General features: G+C 45.7%; 1 protein-coding gene across 1 annotated transcript in view; it reads right to left on the bottom strand.

Moving 5' to 3' along the window:
- Positions 1-1,483: 1,483 nt before the first annotated feature.
- The window catches only part of pxk (PX domain containing serine/threonine kinase), a 39,833-nt gene continuing 27,000 nt past the window's right edge, over positions 1,484-14,316 (bottom strand). The window contains 11 exon segments of the mRNA XM_078283864.1: positions 1,484-1,732; positions 1,734-1,754; positions 3,311-3,317; positions 8,513-8,576; positions 9,135-9,198; positions 9,394-9,480; positions 9,720-9,797; positions 9,907-9,955; positions 12,072-12,150; positions 12,573-12,687; positions 14,025-14,241. Coding sequence (XP_078139990.1) covers positions 1,541-1,732; positions 1,734-1,754; positions 3,311-3,317; positions 8,513-8,576; positions 9,135-9,198; positions 9,394-9,480; positions 9,720-9,797; positions 9,907-9,955; positions 12,072-12,150; positions 12,573-12,687; positions 14,025-14,241 — 973 coding nt within the window. The 3' untranslated portion in view covers positions 1,484-1,540.

The raw sequence follows: 14,316 nt of genomic DNA, 5'->3' as shown, positions 1-14,316 counted from the left end.
GAGTCTCAGTCCTCTAGCAAGAGAACTGCAACTCCAACTACAGGAAACCACCCCGAAACACAAGGGATTATGGGTAGAAGGAGACGGAAAGCCTAGCAGAACAAAATCAAGTCTGGACTGACTCACATTCAGCTGTTTCTTCATGTGTTCTGAACTGGTATGAACACCACAGAAGAAGAGACAGACAAGTCCATCATGTTAGATAAAGTTACAGGAAGTGGAAACAGATGACAGGTTCAGACTCTGTCCAATAAACGAGCTGCTTGTGAGTCATGTGACTTTTTTTTCCCAAGCCCTGGTTGGCTTGTGATTGGTCAGTTTGAACCTAAATGAACCAAATACAGAAAAAGTCGAGGTTTGATCGCACCCTGACTTACCATCCAGACCAAGGTAATCACTTCCCACCCAGCAGCCATTTAATCAAACAGGAGTGAACCACCGGCCCAGGAGCTGCTAGGAGGCCATTTTGATAAAAACACAGTGAGAGTTTTTGATTTTTTGATTTCGGCTGCCTGTCTGAACTACAAACACTACAGTCAACAGTCTGGACGTCCTGACTGAATGTTCTGTGTTTCATTCTCTTGAAGCCATTCTGATCTAAAGGCTTCTGCTTAAATGCTTGAAATGAGTTTCTTAGACAAATATAAATAGTGAAGTTGATCCTATGTATGAATTTCTTTCCAAAGCCTTTGGCTTTCCATCAAGGCAAAGAATCTAAAATATAAGATAGTTTTGATTTGTATTTTGGTCGCTGCATAATTCCATTTGTTTTATTTCATAGTTTTGATGTCTTTACCATTATTCTAAAATGTGGAAAATAGTAAAAATAAAGAAAATGTGGTGTGTCCAGACTGTTGACTGGTAGTGTAGCTGTGTGTTTTGCGTCTCAACAACGCTTCAAACAGACTTTAAGCCGCTTCTCCAAGACAAACTGCAGCAGCTGCGTTGGTTTTCTACAGTCACTCTGCCTCACAGTACAGTCCAGCAACGTGTCGAAGGTCGGAGATGATTTCATAGAGGGAAGCTGGAGTTCATCACAGCGCCAGGAGAGTTCAGAGGTTAAAGGTTAAAGGTGTGGGAGGCGGACAACGGAACTGACAGGATCCAGGGCAGGAAACTCACTTTACCGTCCGCAGCGGCTGGTGGATTTCCACTTTTTCTATTTTCACGAGCCAGATTCCTTTTGAGAATAGAAAAGAGGCTAGCTGGTTGGTGGAGCAGGCTAACGCGCCAGACCGTTTGAGTTCACCAGCGTTCGTCTGGAGGCCGCCGGTCGTTTCCCAGAGAAGAAGCAGTCGGAGGAGACAAGACTCTTCAGTTTCTGGACGGCCATTTTCCCCTCCAGTCTCTCTACACACAGCGGATGTTTAAGATTTGAAAGCAGAAAAAAGGCCTAAAAAAAAAAAGCAGAACGAAGAAGAAGCGGTAGTTGGATTTTTTTTTGTTTTGTTCCGTCATCCCCTGTCACTGTGGTTACTCCGGCAACGGTTGGTCGAGTCGCTATAGTGACCGTTACCGGGTTGGCGGGGGGGGGGGGGGGTCAGATGACGGGCGTGCTGCGGTCGGCGGTCTCGGCCTTCTTCAGTTTCCCCTTACTGAAGCTCTGGATGGAGCTGAGCAAGGCGGTGCGACCCCCCCCCGCCCCGTTAGAGGGGGGGGGAGGAGGAGGGGGGGAGGGGGAGGAGTCAGGCTGGCTGGAGGAAGGAGGAGGAGGAGGAGGGGGGGGGCGGAGGAGGAGGAGGAGGAGGTGCAGGCTGGACTCCTGTATGGACAGAGGAGAAAAAGAGGAGCGGTGAGAGAAGCTGCCGTTCGCTGTTCACACTTCAGACAGACGGTCAGTTCACCTTCAGTCCAATCAGACCAATCAGCTTCCTCTCCTGTAACGGCTTCTCATATCGCTCCGTTAGGAAACACTTCAGATCAGGGTCGGTCCCGTCATGAACTCAACTGAGAACGCGGTTCCTGCAGTTGGAGCTGGAATTTGAATGTCACCCGGCTGTGAGGAAGCAGTGGCCTCATTACAGAAAGAAATCCTAAGTTCTTGTCCGATCTTATCTTAAGTTTCAAAGATAGGGAAAATTTTATTTTGCTGTTACAGAAGCAAATCCCAAACTCCTGTCTGTGTTTCTGATCTCAGACCTGCTGCCCCACTGCAGTTAGCAAATACAAACTGTTTTTGTAAAATCTAAATCTCAATCGGCAATCGTTTGTTTTTGCCTGTAGCTCTGGTCAGAATGTGCCTCAACTGCTCTGTTTCAACTAACATAAATATATCATTATACGGCACATTAGCATTATGGCTGCTAATACTGGTGATAAAAAGAGAAGGGCCTTTAATTTTAGACATGAGGAGACAGAGGCTGATCTTCCTGTAAATCCTAATCAATACGTCGTTCAGGACGTTTAGGACGGTTTCAGTAAATGTCTCTGTTCCCTCTCTTCATCGTCATTTAACCCAGCAGAAGTCTGGCTGCCATTTCTGTCTGTTATTTTTTAATTTAGGACTTGTTCAGTACCTACTATTCTAAAATAGGATTCCTAAATTAGGATATTCTCAAGTCAGGATGCTTCTGTGACAGCTAAATTCTTATCTTAAGATAAAATGGGATTTTTTCCTAAATGCAGTTTATTACGTGATTCTGTAATACCAAATATCTTAAATATCATCCTAAACTGAGATAAGATAGATTTTCAGACTCAGGAAATGTCTGTAATGTCCATCCAGAATGTGAATTGAAGAGGAAACAGAATTTAATTTCACTTAATTCCATGAAATTCCACTTCTAAGAGAGTTTTTCTCGACTCACTGAACATTATAAATCAAAACATTATGAATCAGATAAAAGACACTTCAGTCATAATGTATGGATTACCATCACATGTTCTGCATCAAATACCAGCTGAAAGGCTCCTTTAACATTTTATGATATTCAGTATTGATCATATAAAACACTATGTGGAATCTCAGATAAAAAACATGGAATTTCACAGAATTAAATTCAACTTCCTGAAATTCCAATTCAATTCCAATTCTGTTTCCTGCCGTTTTTTTCAAATTCCAATTCCAAGTCCTCAGCTGAACTGGATTGATGAGTTCAGTCATGACTCGACCTCTGACCTCTGACCTCTGACCCTGCTTCAGAGTGACGGCCTGTCTCTGCTCTGTGAACTGCAGTTTCACTGTATGTTTTGAACATTGCGGTCATGTGTTACAGTAATGTGATTACTTTTTCCAGTAACAGTAGTGTAAGGGATTATTTCAATTTCAGTAATTCCATTACAGTTACTAAACCCAGTAGCGCTCCGTTACTGCGCCTCTTCTGCAGTTTGATGATGTCATACGAGTTGGTCTAACCGCCCCGTGTGTTTCCTGGGGAGAAGTCAGTTCGACACGGCTGACGTTGGCTCAGTGATGAAGTAGAATTAATATTATTTCCACCTCATGTTTATTTCAGCTTCTACGGCTTACGACTTAAGTAACATTGCTGAAAGCTACTTTGTTGCTGCGCCATAGTACAATGAAAACAAGACCCTTTTTTTCACTAAGAAATTGTCTTTTCACACCCGCAACAAATGACCTAAAAAGATTCGATAAGGGATTCGATACTGGATTCAGATTGGATAAAAGGCTTTCGGCCCCCAACCACCATGCTAGTTATCAACGTCAAGACAAACTCCCGTCCATTTGTCGTTCTGATGGAGAGTGAACTGACGGTGAGTTGAACCCGACCCTGCTGGGTCTCTTTTGCTTGCGCCATTTTGCATCCCAATATTGATTAAAACCCCAGTGGTTACAGGCAGAGAGGCAAAATGGCTGCAGATGGGAGCTGCAGATGGGAGCTGCAGGTGAGAGCTGCAGGTGGGAGCTGCAGGTGGGAGCTGCAGATGGGAGCTGCAGGTGGGAGCTGCAGGTGGGAGCTGCAGGTGGGAGCTACAGGTGGGAGCTGCAGGTGGGAGCTGCAGGTGGGAGCTGCAGGTGGGAGCTGCAGGTGGGAGCTGCAGGTGGGAGCTGCAGGTGGGAGCTGCAGGTGGGAGCTGCAGGTGGGAGCTGCAGGTGGGAGCTGCAGGTGGGAGCTGCAGGTGAGAGCTGCAGGTGGGAGCTGCAGGTGAGAGCTGCAGGTGGGAGCTACAGGTGGGAGCTGCAGGTGGGAGCTGCAGGTGGGAGCTGCAGGTGGGAGCTGCAGGTGGGAGCTGCAGGTGGGAGCTGCAGGTGGGAGCGCAGGCTGAGCTGGGACTGACTGAACATCGACTCTGAGAAATGAAAACCAAAACTGGAGAAACTCGTCACAGCAGGAGACATCGTCACCTTTGAAAGTGATATTTTTAGTGGAATAACTTATTTTGTCCCGGTGTGATCGCATTGGAAAGCTAGCCAGCGTTCTCTCTGTCTTTCACAAACAAGAAAAACACAAAAAATGCGATTTTCTTGCTTTAACAACTGTAGAATAACGCAAATGTCTCCAGTGAGACGGACTGACTTGAAGTTTAGCAGCCACAGTGAGCTTTAAGGATCAGAAAACAGGAGCTGTCCTTCAACATGTGGCTGGTTAGGTGTTGGGACCGGCCCAATGGCTCAAAACATTTGTAAAAACCTATGAAATCCACATTTTACAGTTAACTGTACATTTAAAGCAATGTCGAGTTTTTGGAGTTTCTGACCAGCCAAGTTTTCAGATATTCAGATCTTTCTTGCTTTCGTTGACTGCTGCCCCATCCCACACACACACACACACACACACACACACACACACACGACTGGGACCCCACAGCCTGAACAATAGACAGATAAACCAACAGACAGACAGGCAGACGAAACGACAAAATAGACTGACAGATGGGCAGACAGACAGGCAGAAAGACAGGCAGACAGGCAGACGGGCAGACAGGCAGACAGGCAGACAGGCAGACAGGCAGATAAAAGGACAGACAGAACTGACGAATCACAATCTCCAATGAGAACAGCGGGTCTGAATCGGGAGCCGGACTGTCTGCTGGTGTGGAACAGGGAGACAGTCCTGCAGGACGGTTTGGGAATCATTGCAGATTGTGAAGTTTTTTTTAAAGATGTGCAAACACCCTTCACCAGGCGAGCAGAGGCCGGTCGAAAGGGGAGAGAGAGAGAGAGGGAGAGAGAGAGAGAGAGAGGGAGAGAGAGAGAGAGAGAGAGAGAGAGGGAGGGAGGGAGGGAGACAGAGAGAGAGAGAGAGAGAGAGAGAGGGAGGGAGAGGGAGGGAGAGAGACACAGGTCAGATCCTGTCAGGCCTCTGGTTCAGACATCAGCTAAGAAGAGTCAGGAGGAAATGTTGAAGTGCCATATTTCTATTTACAGTCTATTTACTCTACGAAATAAATAATTATTTTTCTGAGCACTTTGGACCAAGATGATGATTCTGTGGTCATAAGGATATTGAACGACCTCGTTATGATTGGTTGCTTGTAATGATGGTGATCTAGGAATTGAACTTGCTGAGTAACTTTATATTTAAAAGACGCTGAAATTTGTTCAAATGGTGACGTTTAATATTTTCCGCTGTACTTTTAATCTTAGAAACCTATAATCTACTAGTGGTAGGACAGTAAAAAACAAAAATAATCCGAGAAAATTGTCATTTTATTTCAAATGGGTTCCCTTCCCATTGCTTAAAGAGTAAGATCAAAATTTCTAGGCTACAAATAATATTAATAATGATAATAATAATAACAATAACATTATTATTAGCCTATAAATTTGATGTAATTTATACGATATAAAATTAAATACCCCAAAAAACGAAATAAAGCGGGACAGCATCGTAATTTTGTTTTGAGACTAATTTTCTCCCATCCTCACTTGCAGATTTGTTGGGTCTGGTTGGAGCGGGAAGTCTGTCAGCAGCATCTTCCAATGATTCCACTGACTTTCAATGGGATTCAATGGGAAGTCTGTCCCACTCAGGGACATTTTTAATGTTCCTCATTCCTCTGTGGCTTCAGGAGGCTGAACTCTGTGACCTGGGCCTGGTGCATGCTGGGAAGCCAGGGTGTGCGACAGCTTTAAAAACCACTAGAGACCTTCATCATCATCATCATCATCATCATCATCGTTTACTTTACCCAATGACACGGTCAGAATGGAGCATGCTCTATGGAGACGGCACAGGGAGGAGAGAGAGGAAGACGATGGTTATCCAATCAGAGCAGTCAGTATTTACACAGTAAGAGAGGAGAGAGGAGAGGAGAGGAGAGGAGAGGAGGAGAGGAGAGGAGAGAGGAGAGGAGGAGGAGAGGAGAGGAGAGGAGAGGAGAGAGGAGAGGAGAGGAGGAGAGAGGAGAGGAGAGGAGGAGAGGAGAGGAAAGGAGAGGAGAGGAGAGGAGAGGAGGAGAGGAGAGGAGGAGGAGCGGAGGAGAGAGGAGAGGAGGAGAGAGGAGAGGAGAGAGGAGAGGAGAGGAGGACAGAGGAGAGGAGAGAGGAGAGGAGAGGAGGAGAGGAGAGGAGAGGAGAGGAGGAGAGAGGAGAGGAGAGGAGAGGAGAGGAGAGGAGAGGAGAGGAGAGGAGAGGAGAGGAGGAGAGAGGAGAGGAGAGGAGAGGAGAGGAGAGGAGAGGAGAGGAGGAGAGAGGAGAGGAGAGGAGAGGAGAGGAGAGGAGGAGAGAGGAGAGGAGAGGAGAGGAGAGGAGAGGAGGAGACACAAACACCAGGGTAGGAAACTAATTTGCATTCGCAGTTTGTTTTGTTTGATTTAAAATTCAAAATAATTTTGGACGTGGCCATTCCAATGAGTTAAACACGTGAACGCTTCCAAGTTGTAGGAATGACATGTCGTCCCGTTCTGCTGCTTCTTCTGATGTGATGTGAAACAAGTCGATGTCCGCCGGCTGAGCGGAGCGAGCCGACCAACAGTTAAAGGAATAGTTTGGTATTTTGAACCCTGGGCCCAAATAACATGTTTTCCGTCATGATCCCAATTAGTAGAAAGCATAACTTCGCTGTTATCTTGAAAAAATTAAAAAAAACAGAGCTTTCTGTCAATAGTTGTGTTCTATTTGGATAGGAACTATTTTTTCTCAAAGACGCTCTGCCTTCTCAGCCGCTGTAGCTCCACAGAGCCAGAAGAATCCAAAAATAACTGCTGACAGAAAGCTTTTTTTGCATTTTTTTACAATTTTGTCAAGATAACATCCTGACAGCGGTATGATTATACTGTGAGCGTCGTGTTTTTGCAAAACAACGTTTATCATAGTTTTCAAAGACTGTCTCGTCCGCCCCTAGGTTTCTACTGCAGCAGAGTGGGAGGAGGCAGCCGGTTGTTACCGGACGGGCGGAGCAGGCGGCAGCGAAGTTCTGCTTTCTACTAACAGGGATCATGACGGAAAACATGTTATTTGTGCCCAGGGTTCAAAATACAGAACTATTCCTTTAAACTGCAACAGACGAGACAAACTGCTGCTGTTCAGCCTCACATGTTTCCACGCCGACAAACCAGGACATGAGGTGAAGATGCTGGGCGATATATCGTACAATATCGACTAGATATCGTCTGGGATTATATCGTAATATTGTGAAATAACTTAAATGTCACTTCCTCTTCCTGGTCTTAAAGGCGTTACAGTAAAGTGACACAACTTTCTGAACTTATCAGCCGGTTCTGGCTGAGTGAAATGAACAATGACTGGCTTTACCTGCTCATCATACCCACATTACTATTACTGATTACACATTACTGATTACTAATGATCATTATTCATTTCCAAAATTTTCTTGTGTGTAAATATCTTATGAAAGCACAAATATTCATCCCCAAAATAGGTGATCAACATTTGACCACCAACATTATACGTTTCTCCGGTCGTGGAAAACAGACTTCAAGTTCAAGCCAGTATGTAATATGTGTGCAATGGTAATATTTTAACCAATCAGAACTATTGTCATTTTTAACACAGACCAAGTATGGCAAATGTGCTGTTTCATAGCACATTTTCAGAGATGCAATCTGTTTTCCGTAAAACATTCTGCAATCACAGAAACTAAGGAGCCTAATAAAGTGTCATTATGCGATAAACACACGTTGGCTAATCACCTAAAATCTAAAATCTAACGTCGGCGTTTCCCACCCTGTGTCCAGCTAGCTAGAGACAGACAGACAGCTGAAGAAGACACACTGCTACAGCAGACAGACAGATACCTGTCTGGAAACCAACCAATCAGGTAACGAGAAAAGAGGTGGAGAGACAGACAGACAGACAGACAGACAGACAGACAGGTGAAGTCAAATGATCACTCTTCATCCTCACACATGCAAAGTTCAGATTGAAGTTAAGGACAGATTTAGTTTCAGTTCAGTCTAGTTCAGTGTTAACGGTAAAGATGCTGTTAGACTCTTCCTCACCACACGGCGGCGCTAAGCAGTTTGAGAGTTCGACAGAGAGAGGGACAGTGAGACAGATGGGAAGACAGACAGGTAGACATACTGACAGACAGACAGATGTACAGAGAGATGGAAATAGACAGACAGACAGACAGACAGACAGGCATACCTGTGGTGGAGGGGGGGGGTGGGGGAGGATGGGGAGGTGGGAGGGGAACTGGCTCCAGAACCTGCTGACAGACAGACAGACAGATCAATCAGCATCAATAACCAATCTGATCAACAAAGAAACCAATCGCTGTTGAGTGATGAAGCTGTCGGTAAAGTTTGTGTTCTGGAGATTCACCCGGTTGTCCACGCTGTGTGACTGTGTGATTTAGCAACTTTTCAGACCCTGCTGACTTTATTTCTCAAAAGCGACTGGCGGCAAATCTGCCGACTTCTTCTGACCATGAGGAACAATGTTGATGTGTTGATGTGTTGAATCTGATGCTGATCTGCTCTAGAGTCAGTCTGATGATCACAGCACTTCTCAGTGTAGCCACTCCCTCCTGCACTACAGCGCTGCCAGATGGGAAATGTTAAAGTATCGTACCAGAGGCTTAAAATTATCGTATTTTGAGGAAAATAATATTACGTAACGCGTTATATTACGTAACTCGTTACCCCCAACACTGCTAACTAGTAGCCCAAAGTTAGGATAAGAAAAGGTCTGGACAGGCTGTAAAGACAGAAGAGATGCTAACTAATGAACTGATGAATTAAGCTAGCTGTCAGCAGCAGTAACATACCAGAGTTGTTGTTGTTTTTGACAGAAGCGTCTTCCTCGTTTTCGTATGCCGACTGTCTGGACTTCTGCAATGAAATAAACACATCATGACTTTAGATTGTTTCCACACAGCACTAAGACCGGTTTCCAGCTGCATGAACCTGCGTCTAGGGGGATCAGAGTATAATCGAAGAGCAGTTAACCACATAAAAACACAGAGGGGGAAGGGAGTCATGTTGTGTGTTTCTCTTGGTGTGTGTGTGTGTGTGTTTCTGGCCCACCTTCCTCGCCAGGATCTTCCTCCTCTTCCTCTCTTCCTCGGAGCCGTGGTGCGACTGCGCTCTGGTCAGCCTCCTGTGCTGGTGCAGCTTCAACACAAAATTAACACACATTATCATACTTTTTCAAATTTAAAAGTGAGGTTTTTCCTGCTCCACGTCACAAACAGACCACAACATACTGTATCTGTGGGGCTTGATGGGGTTTAAAGGGTTTAAAGGGTTTATTGAAGCAGAGCGTGGCTATAACCAGCGTGCTGACGGAGCTGACTGAAGTGCACGGTGTTTGAAAAACAGAAAAACAGTAAAATAAATGAGAGTCGACGCACCGCTCTCTGCTCGTCCTGCAGCCTCCGCTCCAGACTCTCCTTCGCCGTCTTCAGCGCCTCCTTCAGCCTGCTGGGGATCTGCAGGGTTCAACACACACTCAGACTCACTGTCCTGTTTAAAGACAGCCGGCAGTTCGTTCACCTGCAGCGTTTTCATTCTACTGTAAGTGTGAGTCGATCCTCTCACCTTGAACTGGACCTTGTCAGAGTGGAGGAGCTGGACGTCGCTGAACAGCCTGCAAACCACAAAAGCTTTTTAACTCGGCGGAAATCCAACACGGCTCGTCAGAAAACAGTTCAGCTGATATTGTACTGCGGCCCGAGGTTCTATTCGACTTCTCCGGTCCTAATTTTCTAGAATTTGGGAGGATTTTTTTTCTCATCTAATGGTGCGTTCAGACTGCGGGCTACAAAGCGACAGGAGGTCATTTGTTTTCAATGGAAGCGGCGACACAACGCTGCAAACGCCAGAGCGTAAAATGCAGCGGCGCGTCGGGCAGCGCAGCTACAAACTGAAGTTCAGCTGCTTCGACTGTTTTCCAGCTCTGAAGACGCGGTGAAGCGCCAACAGGTAGTGTCGGGTCGTTATATTTACGTTATTATTGTTTACTTGATGAATTAGAAGAACTGGTATTTGCCAAGTAAAACAAAAACAAGACAAACGCTGTGACAGTCTGACATTATCAGTCGGTGCAGCCAGACTGTGGTAAGCATATCATTTTTTTGCATGTTGAAGACCAGAAATAATCTTTTGAGAAAAGGTTTTTATAGAAAATGTTCGGCATTAAAACTTACCCAAGACAGATAATAAAGTACCAAGTTACTGCAGCATCATGTTTCAACTTCAACAGTGTTTAGGGGATAGACATTTCAGTTTAGGTTTATCCTCACCGGCCATGAGATAATTATCTATGTCAAATGTTTTCATTCAGAACTTACCAAACCCCCTTTCTTCTCTTCCTCATCCCTTCACAACCAACTTCCACATTCCAGGTCACTAAACCTGCTCTACACAAATCAACAGTTTCCTGTTGCATCACTGGCAGGTTAGGGGTGTGTGTGTGTGTGTGTGTGTGTGTGTGTGTGTGTTGGGCTCAAAATGGACAAACAACAGCTCCATTTCTCTGCTTCTGCTCAAACAAAAAACGGACAGAAGCCCTACTGCTACAAAAGCCTTATGTATACAATAGCCAATAATATTCCTTATGGAATATTATTGAAGCTATAAACCAACCGAACACTTCTGCTTTCTAAACAGTTGCACTTTTAAAAAGGATGAAATTGGCCTCATTTATTAAATAATGATGAATGAATTTCAGCTAGTAAATAGAATTCCAAAATGAATGCATCAGGTTTTGGAATAGAAGCTAGGGACGCACCGATCCGGGTCCGATCCGGGTCCGATCCGGGTCCAATCCGGGTCCGATCCGGGTCCGATCCCAGCAAATTCTCATGTATCAGCATCGGCTACAGGTCGTCCAATCTACCTCCGATTCATTTTTTTTATATATGTATTTATTTATTTGTTTATATATATATATATTTTTGTTTATTTATTTATTCATTCATTCTCTGGCTGGTCGAAGACGGGATCCGGTACGAGGCTTTATAGGGATCTGATGCGAGCGATGCGAAGCCTTGTATGGTTACATAGGAAGCATCACATCAGCTCCATCTTCTTCATCCAGCCGACAGATCTGGTTTACGATCGCCGCCGCGTCGACGCGATTTGGAGCCGGAGCAGCCGGAGCGAAGCCGAGGGTCGACACAGAGCCGCAGCTCCGCCCGCTATTGGTCCGAAATCCAAGACTTGTCAACAACCCTGTTTTATAACCGATACATCTGTTAATGACGCAATTATTTTGAAAATCTCACACAAGGACGCACATTAGAAGAAGTGAAATTAGCTGCTGAGACCCAAAAACCTCCAACGGCAAAACTCCTGCTGTGTGGAGCGCAGGAGTAAAGCCCTGATGTAAAGCTCCAACTTCTCCATGACTAATTCAGAGCATTTCTGTGACTTATTTTAATTTTATTTTTTAATTTTACTCCTTCTTCCTGGTTTGTTAATGCTGTTTCTCAGTCTATTGTTTCTGGTTTCCGCTCCAGTCGGGCTGAAAATGCGGCGAACGTGTGAAACAAGTCGGAAAACACATTCTGCCTGTTCCTTCCTGTTCCTCGGTCTTCCCCGGAGGATCGTCGTTTCACATTCCCTGACTGTCCGGTGCCTGGGAGACGGCGCTCCAAGCTCCATGATATTCCAGGAAATTCATGACCAAAGGGAAAAAGAAAGGACAGAAAAAGACAGAAAGACAAAGAAAGAGAGAAACGGAGAGGAAGCAGGAAACTCACGGAGTCTGGATGAGCTGGGAAACTGTTGGCATTCCACTTTTACAGGCTTCAGTCGACAGGATGGACTGCAGCACCGACACTGCACACACACACACACACACACACACACGCACACACACACACACGCACACACACACACACGCACGCACACACACACACACGCACACACACACACACGCACACACACACACGCGTTAGTGAGGATATAGATATACTTTGGAAAATCATTACATTTCAGGAAATTTCTGTTCTCAGATCTCAGGAGTTCTGACAGCATGAAGAGGACATGTCGGCTTGGTGTGTGTGTGTGTGTGTGTGTGTGTGTGTACTGGTGTGTGTGTGTGTGTACCGGTGTGTGTGTGTGTGTACCGGTGTGTGTGTGTGTGTGTGTGTGTGTGTACCGGTGTGTGTGTGTGTGTGTGTGTGTGTGTACCGGTGTGTGTGTGTGTGTGTGTGTGTGTGTGTGTACCTGTGTGTGTGTGTGTGTGTGTGTGTGTGTACCTGTGTGTGTGTGTGCAGCAGGCGGCTGGTCGACAGGCAGGCTGTCTGGCGGCCGGCCGTATGTCATCTCATACAGCAAGAGACCGAAGCAGAAGACGTCGATACTCTCTGTTGTCTGAACACACACACACACACACACACACACACACACACACACACACACAGGTACACACACACACACACACACACGTACTGCAGCATACTGTATACACTAATACTACAATACTAATACATATATATATGACATATATATATATATATGGTAATATACTGTAGTATATATTACATATTTTATATTACAATACACCAATAGTAATATATAGTAATACTATACTAATAATATACATACTAATACTATACTAATATACTAGCACTAGCAGACTAACCCAGACCAACCCAGACTAACCCAGTCTAACCCAGACTAACCCAGACTAACCCAGTCTAACCCAGACTAACCCAGTCTAACCCAGTCTAACCCAGACCAACCCAGACTAACCCAGACTAACCCAGTCTAACCCAGACCAACCCAGACTAACCCAGTCTAACCCAGTCTAACCCAGACTAACCCAGTCTAACCCAGTCTAACCCAGACTAACCCAGTCTAACCCAGACCAACCCAAACTAACCCAGACTAACCCAGTCTAACCCAGACTAACCCAGTCTAACCCAGACCAACCCAGACTAACCCAGACTAACCCAGTCTAACCCAGACTAACCCAGTCTAACCCAGACCAACCCAAACTAACCCAGACCAACCCAGCCTAACCCAGACCAACCCAAACTAACCCAGACCAACCCAGCCTAACCCAGACCAACCCAGCCTAACCCAGACTAACCCGGTCTAACCCAGACTAACCCGGTCTAACCCAGTCTAACCCAGACTAACCCAGACTAAAAGACTAGACTAACCCAGTCTAACCCAGACTAACCCAGTCTAACCCAGACTAAAAGACTAGACTAACCCAGTCTAACCCAGACTAACCCAGCCTAACCCAGACTAACCCAGACTAACCCGGTCTAACCCAGTCTAACCCAGACTAACCCAGACTAACCCAGACTAAAAGACTAGACTAACCCAGTCTAACCCAGACTAACCCAGCCTAACCCAGACTAACCCAGACTAACCCGGTCTAACCCAGTCTAACCCAGACTAACCCAGACTAAAAGACTAGACTAACCCAGTCTAACCCAGACTAACCCAGTCTAACCCTGACTAAAAGACTAGACTAACCCAGACTAAAAGACTAGTCTAACCCAAACTAACAGACTAGACTAACCCAGTCTAACCCAGACTAACCCAGACTAACAGACTAGACTAACCCAGTTTAACCCAGACTAGACTAACCCAGACTAACAGACTAGATTAACCCGGGCTAACAGACTAGACTAACCCAGGCTAACCCAGGCTAACCCAGGCTAACCCGGACTAGTCTCAGCAGTGTGTTTACATACGTTGATCTTCCTGAACTGGGTGAAACAGGGTCGCAGCGCGGAGGGAAGTCCCAGCATGCCGTTCTCCACGTCCAGCAGCCGGCACACACCGTCGTCGACGACAACGTTGGACGAGTGGAGGTGACCGAAGACCACGCCCCCTTCATGGAGGAGCTTCAGGCCCTGCACACACATACACACACACACACACACACACACAAAAATGCATTCTGTTGGACTGACAATTTGTTTCGACGTGTGCGCGTGTGTGTATATGTGTGTATATGAGTGTGTGTGTGTGTGTATATGTGTG

The sequence above is a fragment of the Centroberyx gerrardi genome, chromosome 5, assembly GCF_048128805.1.
Source record: "Centroberyx gerrardi isolate f3 chromosome 5, fCenGer3.hap1.cur.20231027, whole genome shotgun sequence".
NCBI classification, from domain to species: domain Eukaryota; kingdom Metazoa; phylum Chordata; class Actinopteri; order Beryciformes; family Berycidae; genus Centroberyx; species Centroberyx gerrardi.
The sequence above is the reverse complement of the archived record's forward strand: the minus strand, read 5'-3'. Positions and strand labels throughout refer to the sequence as shown.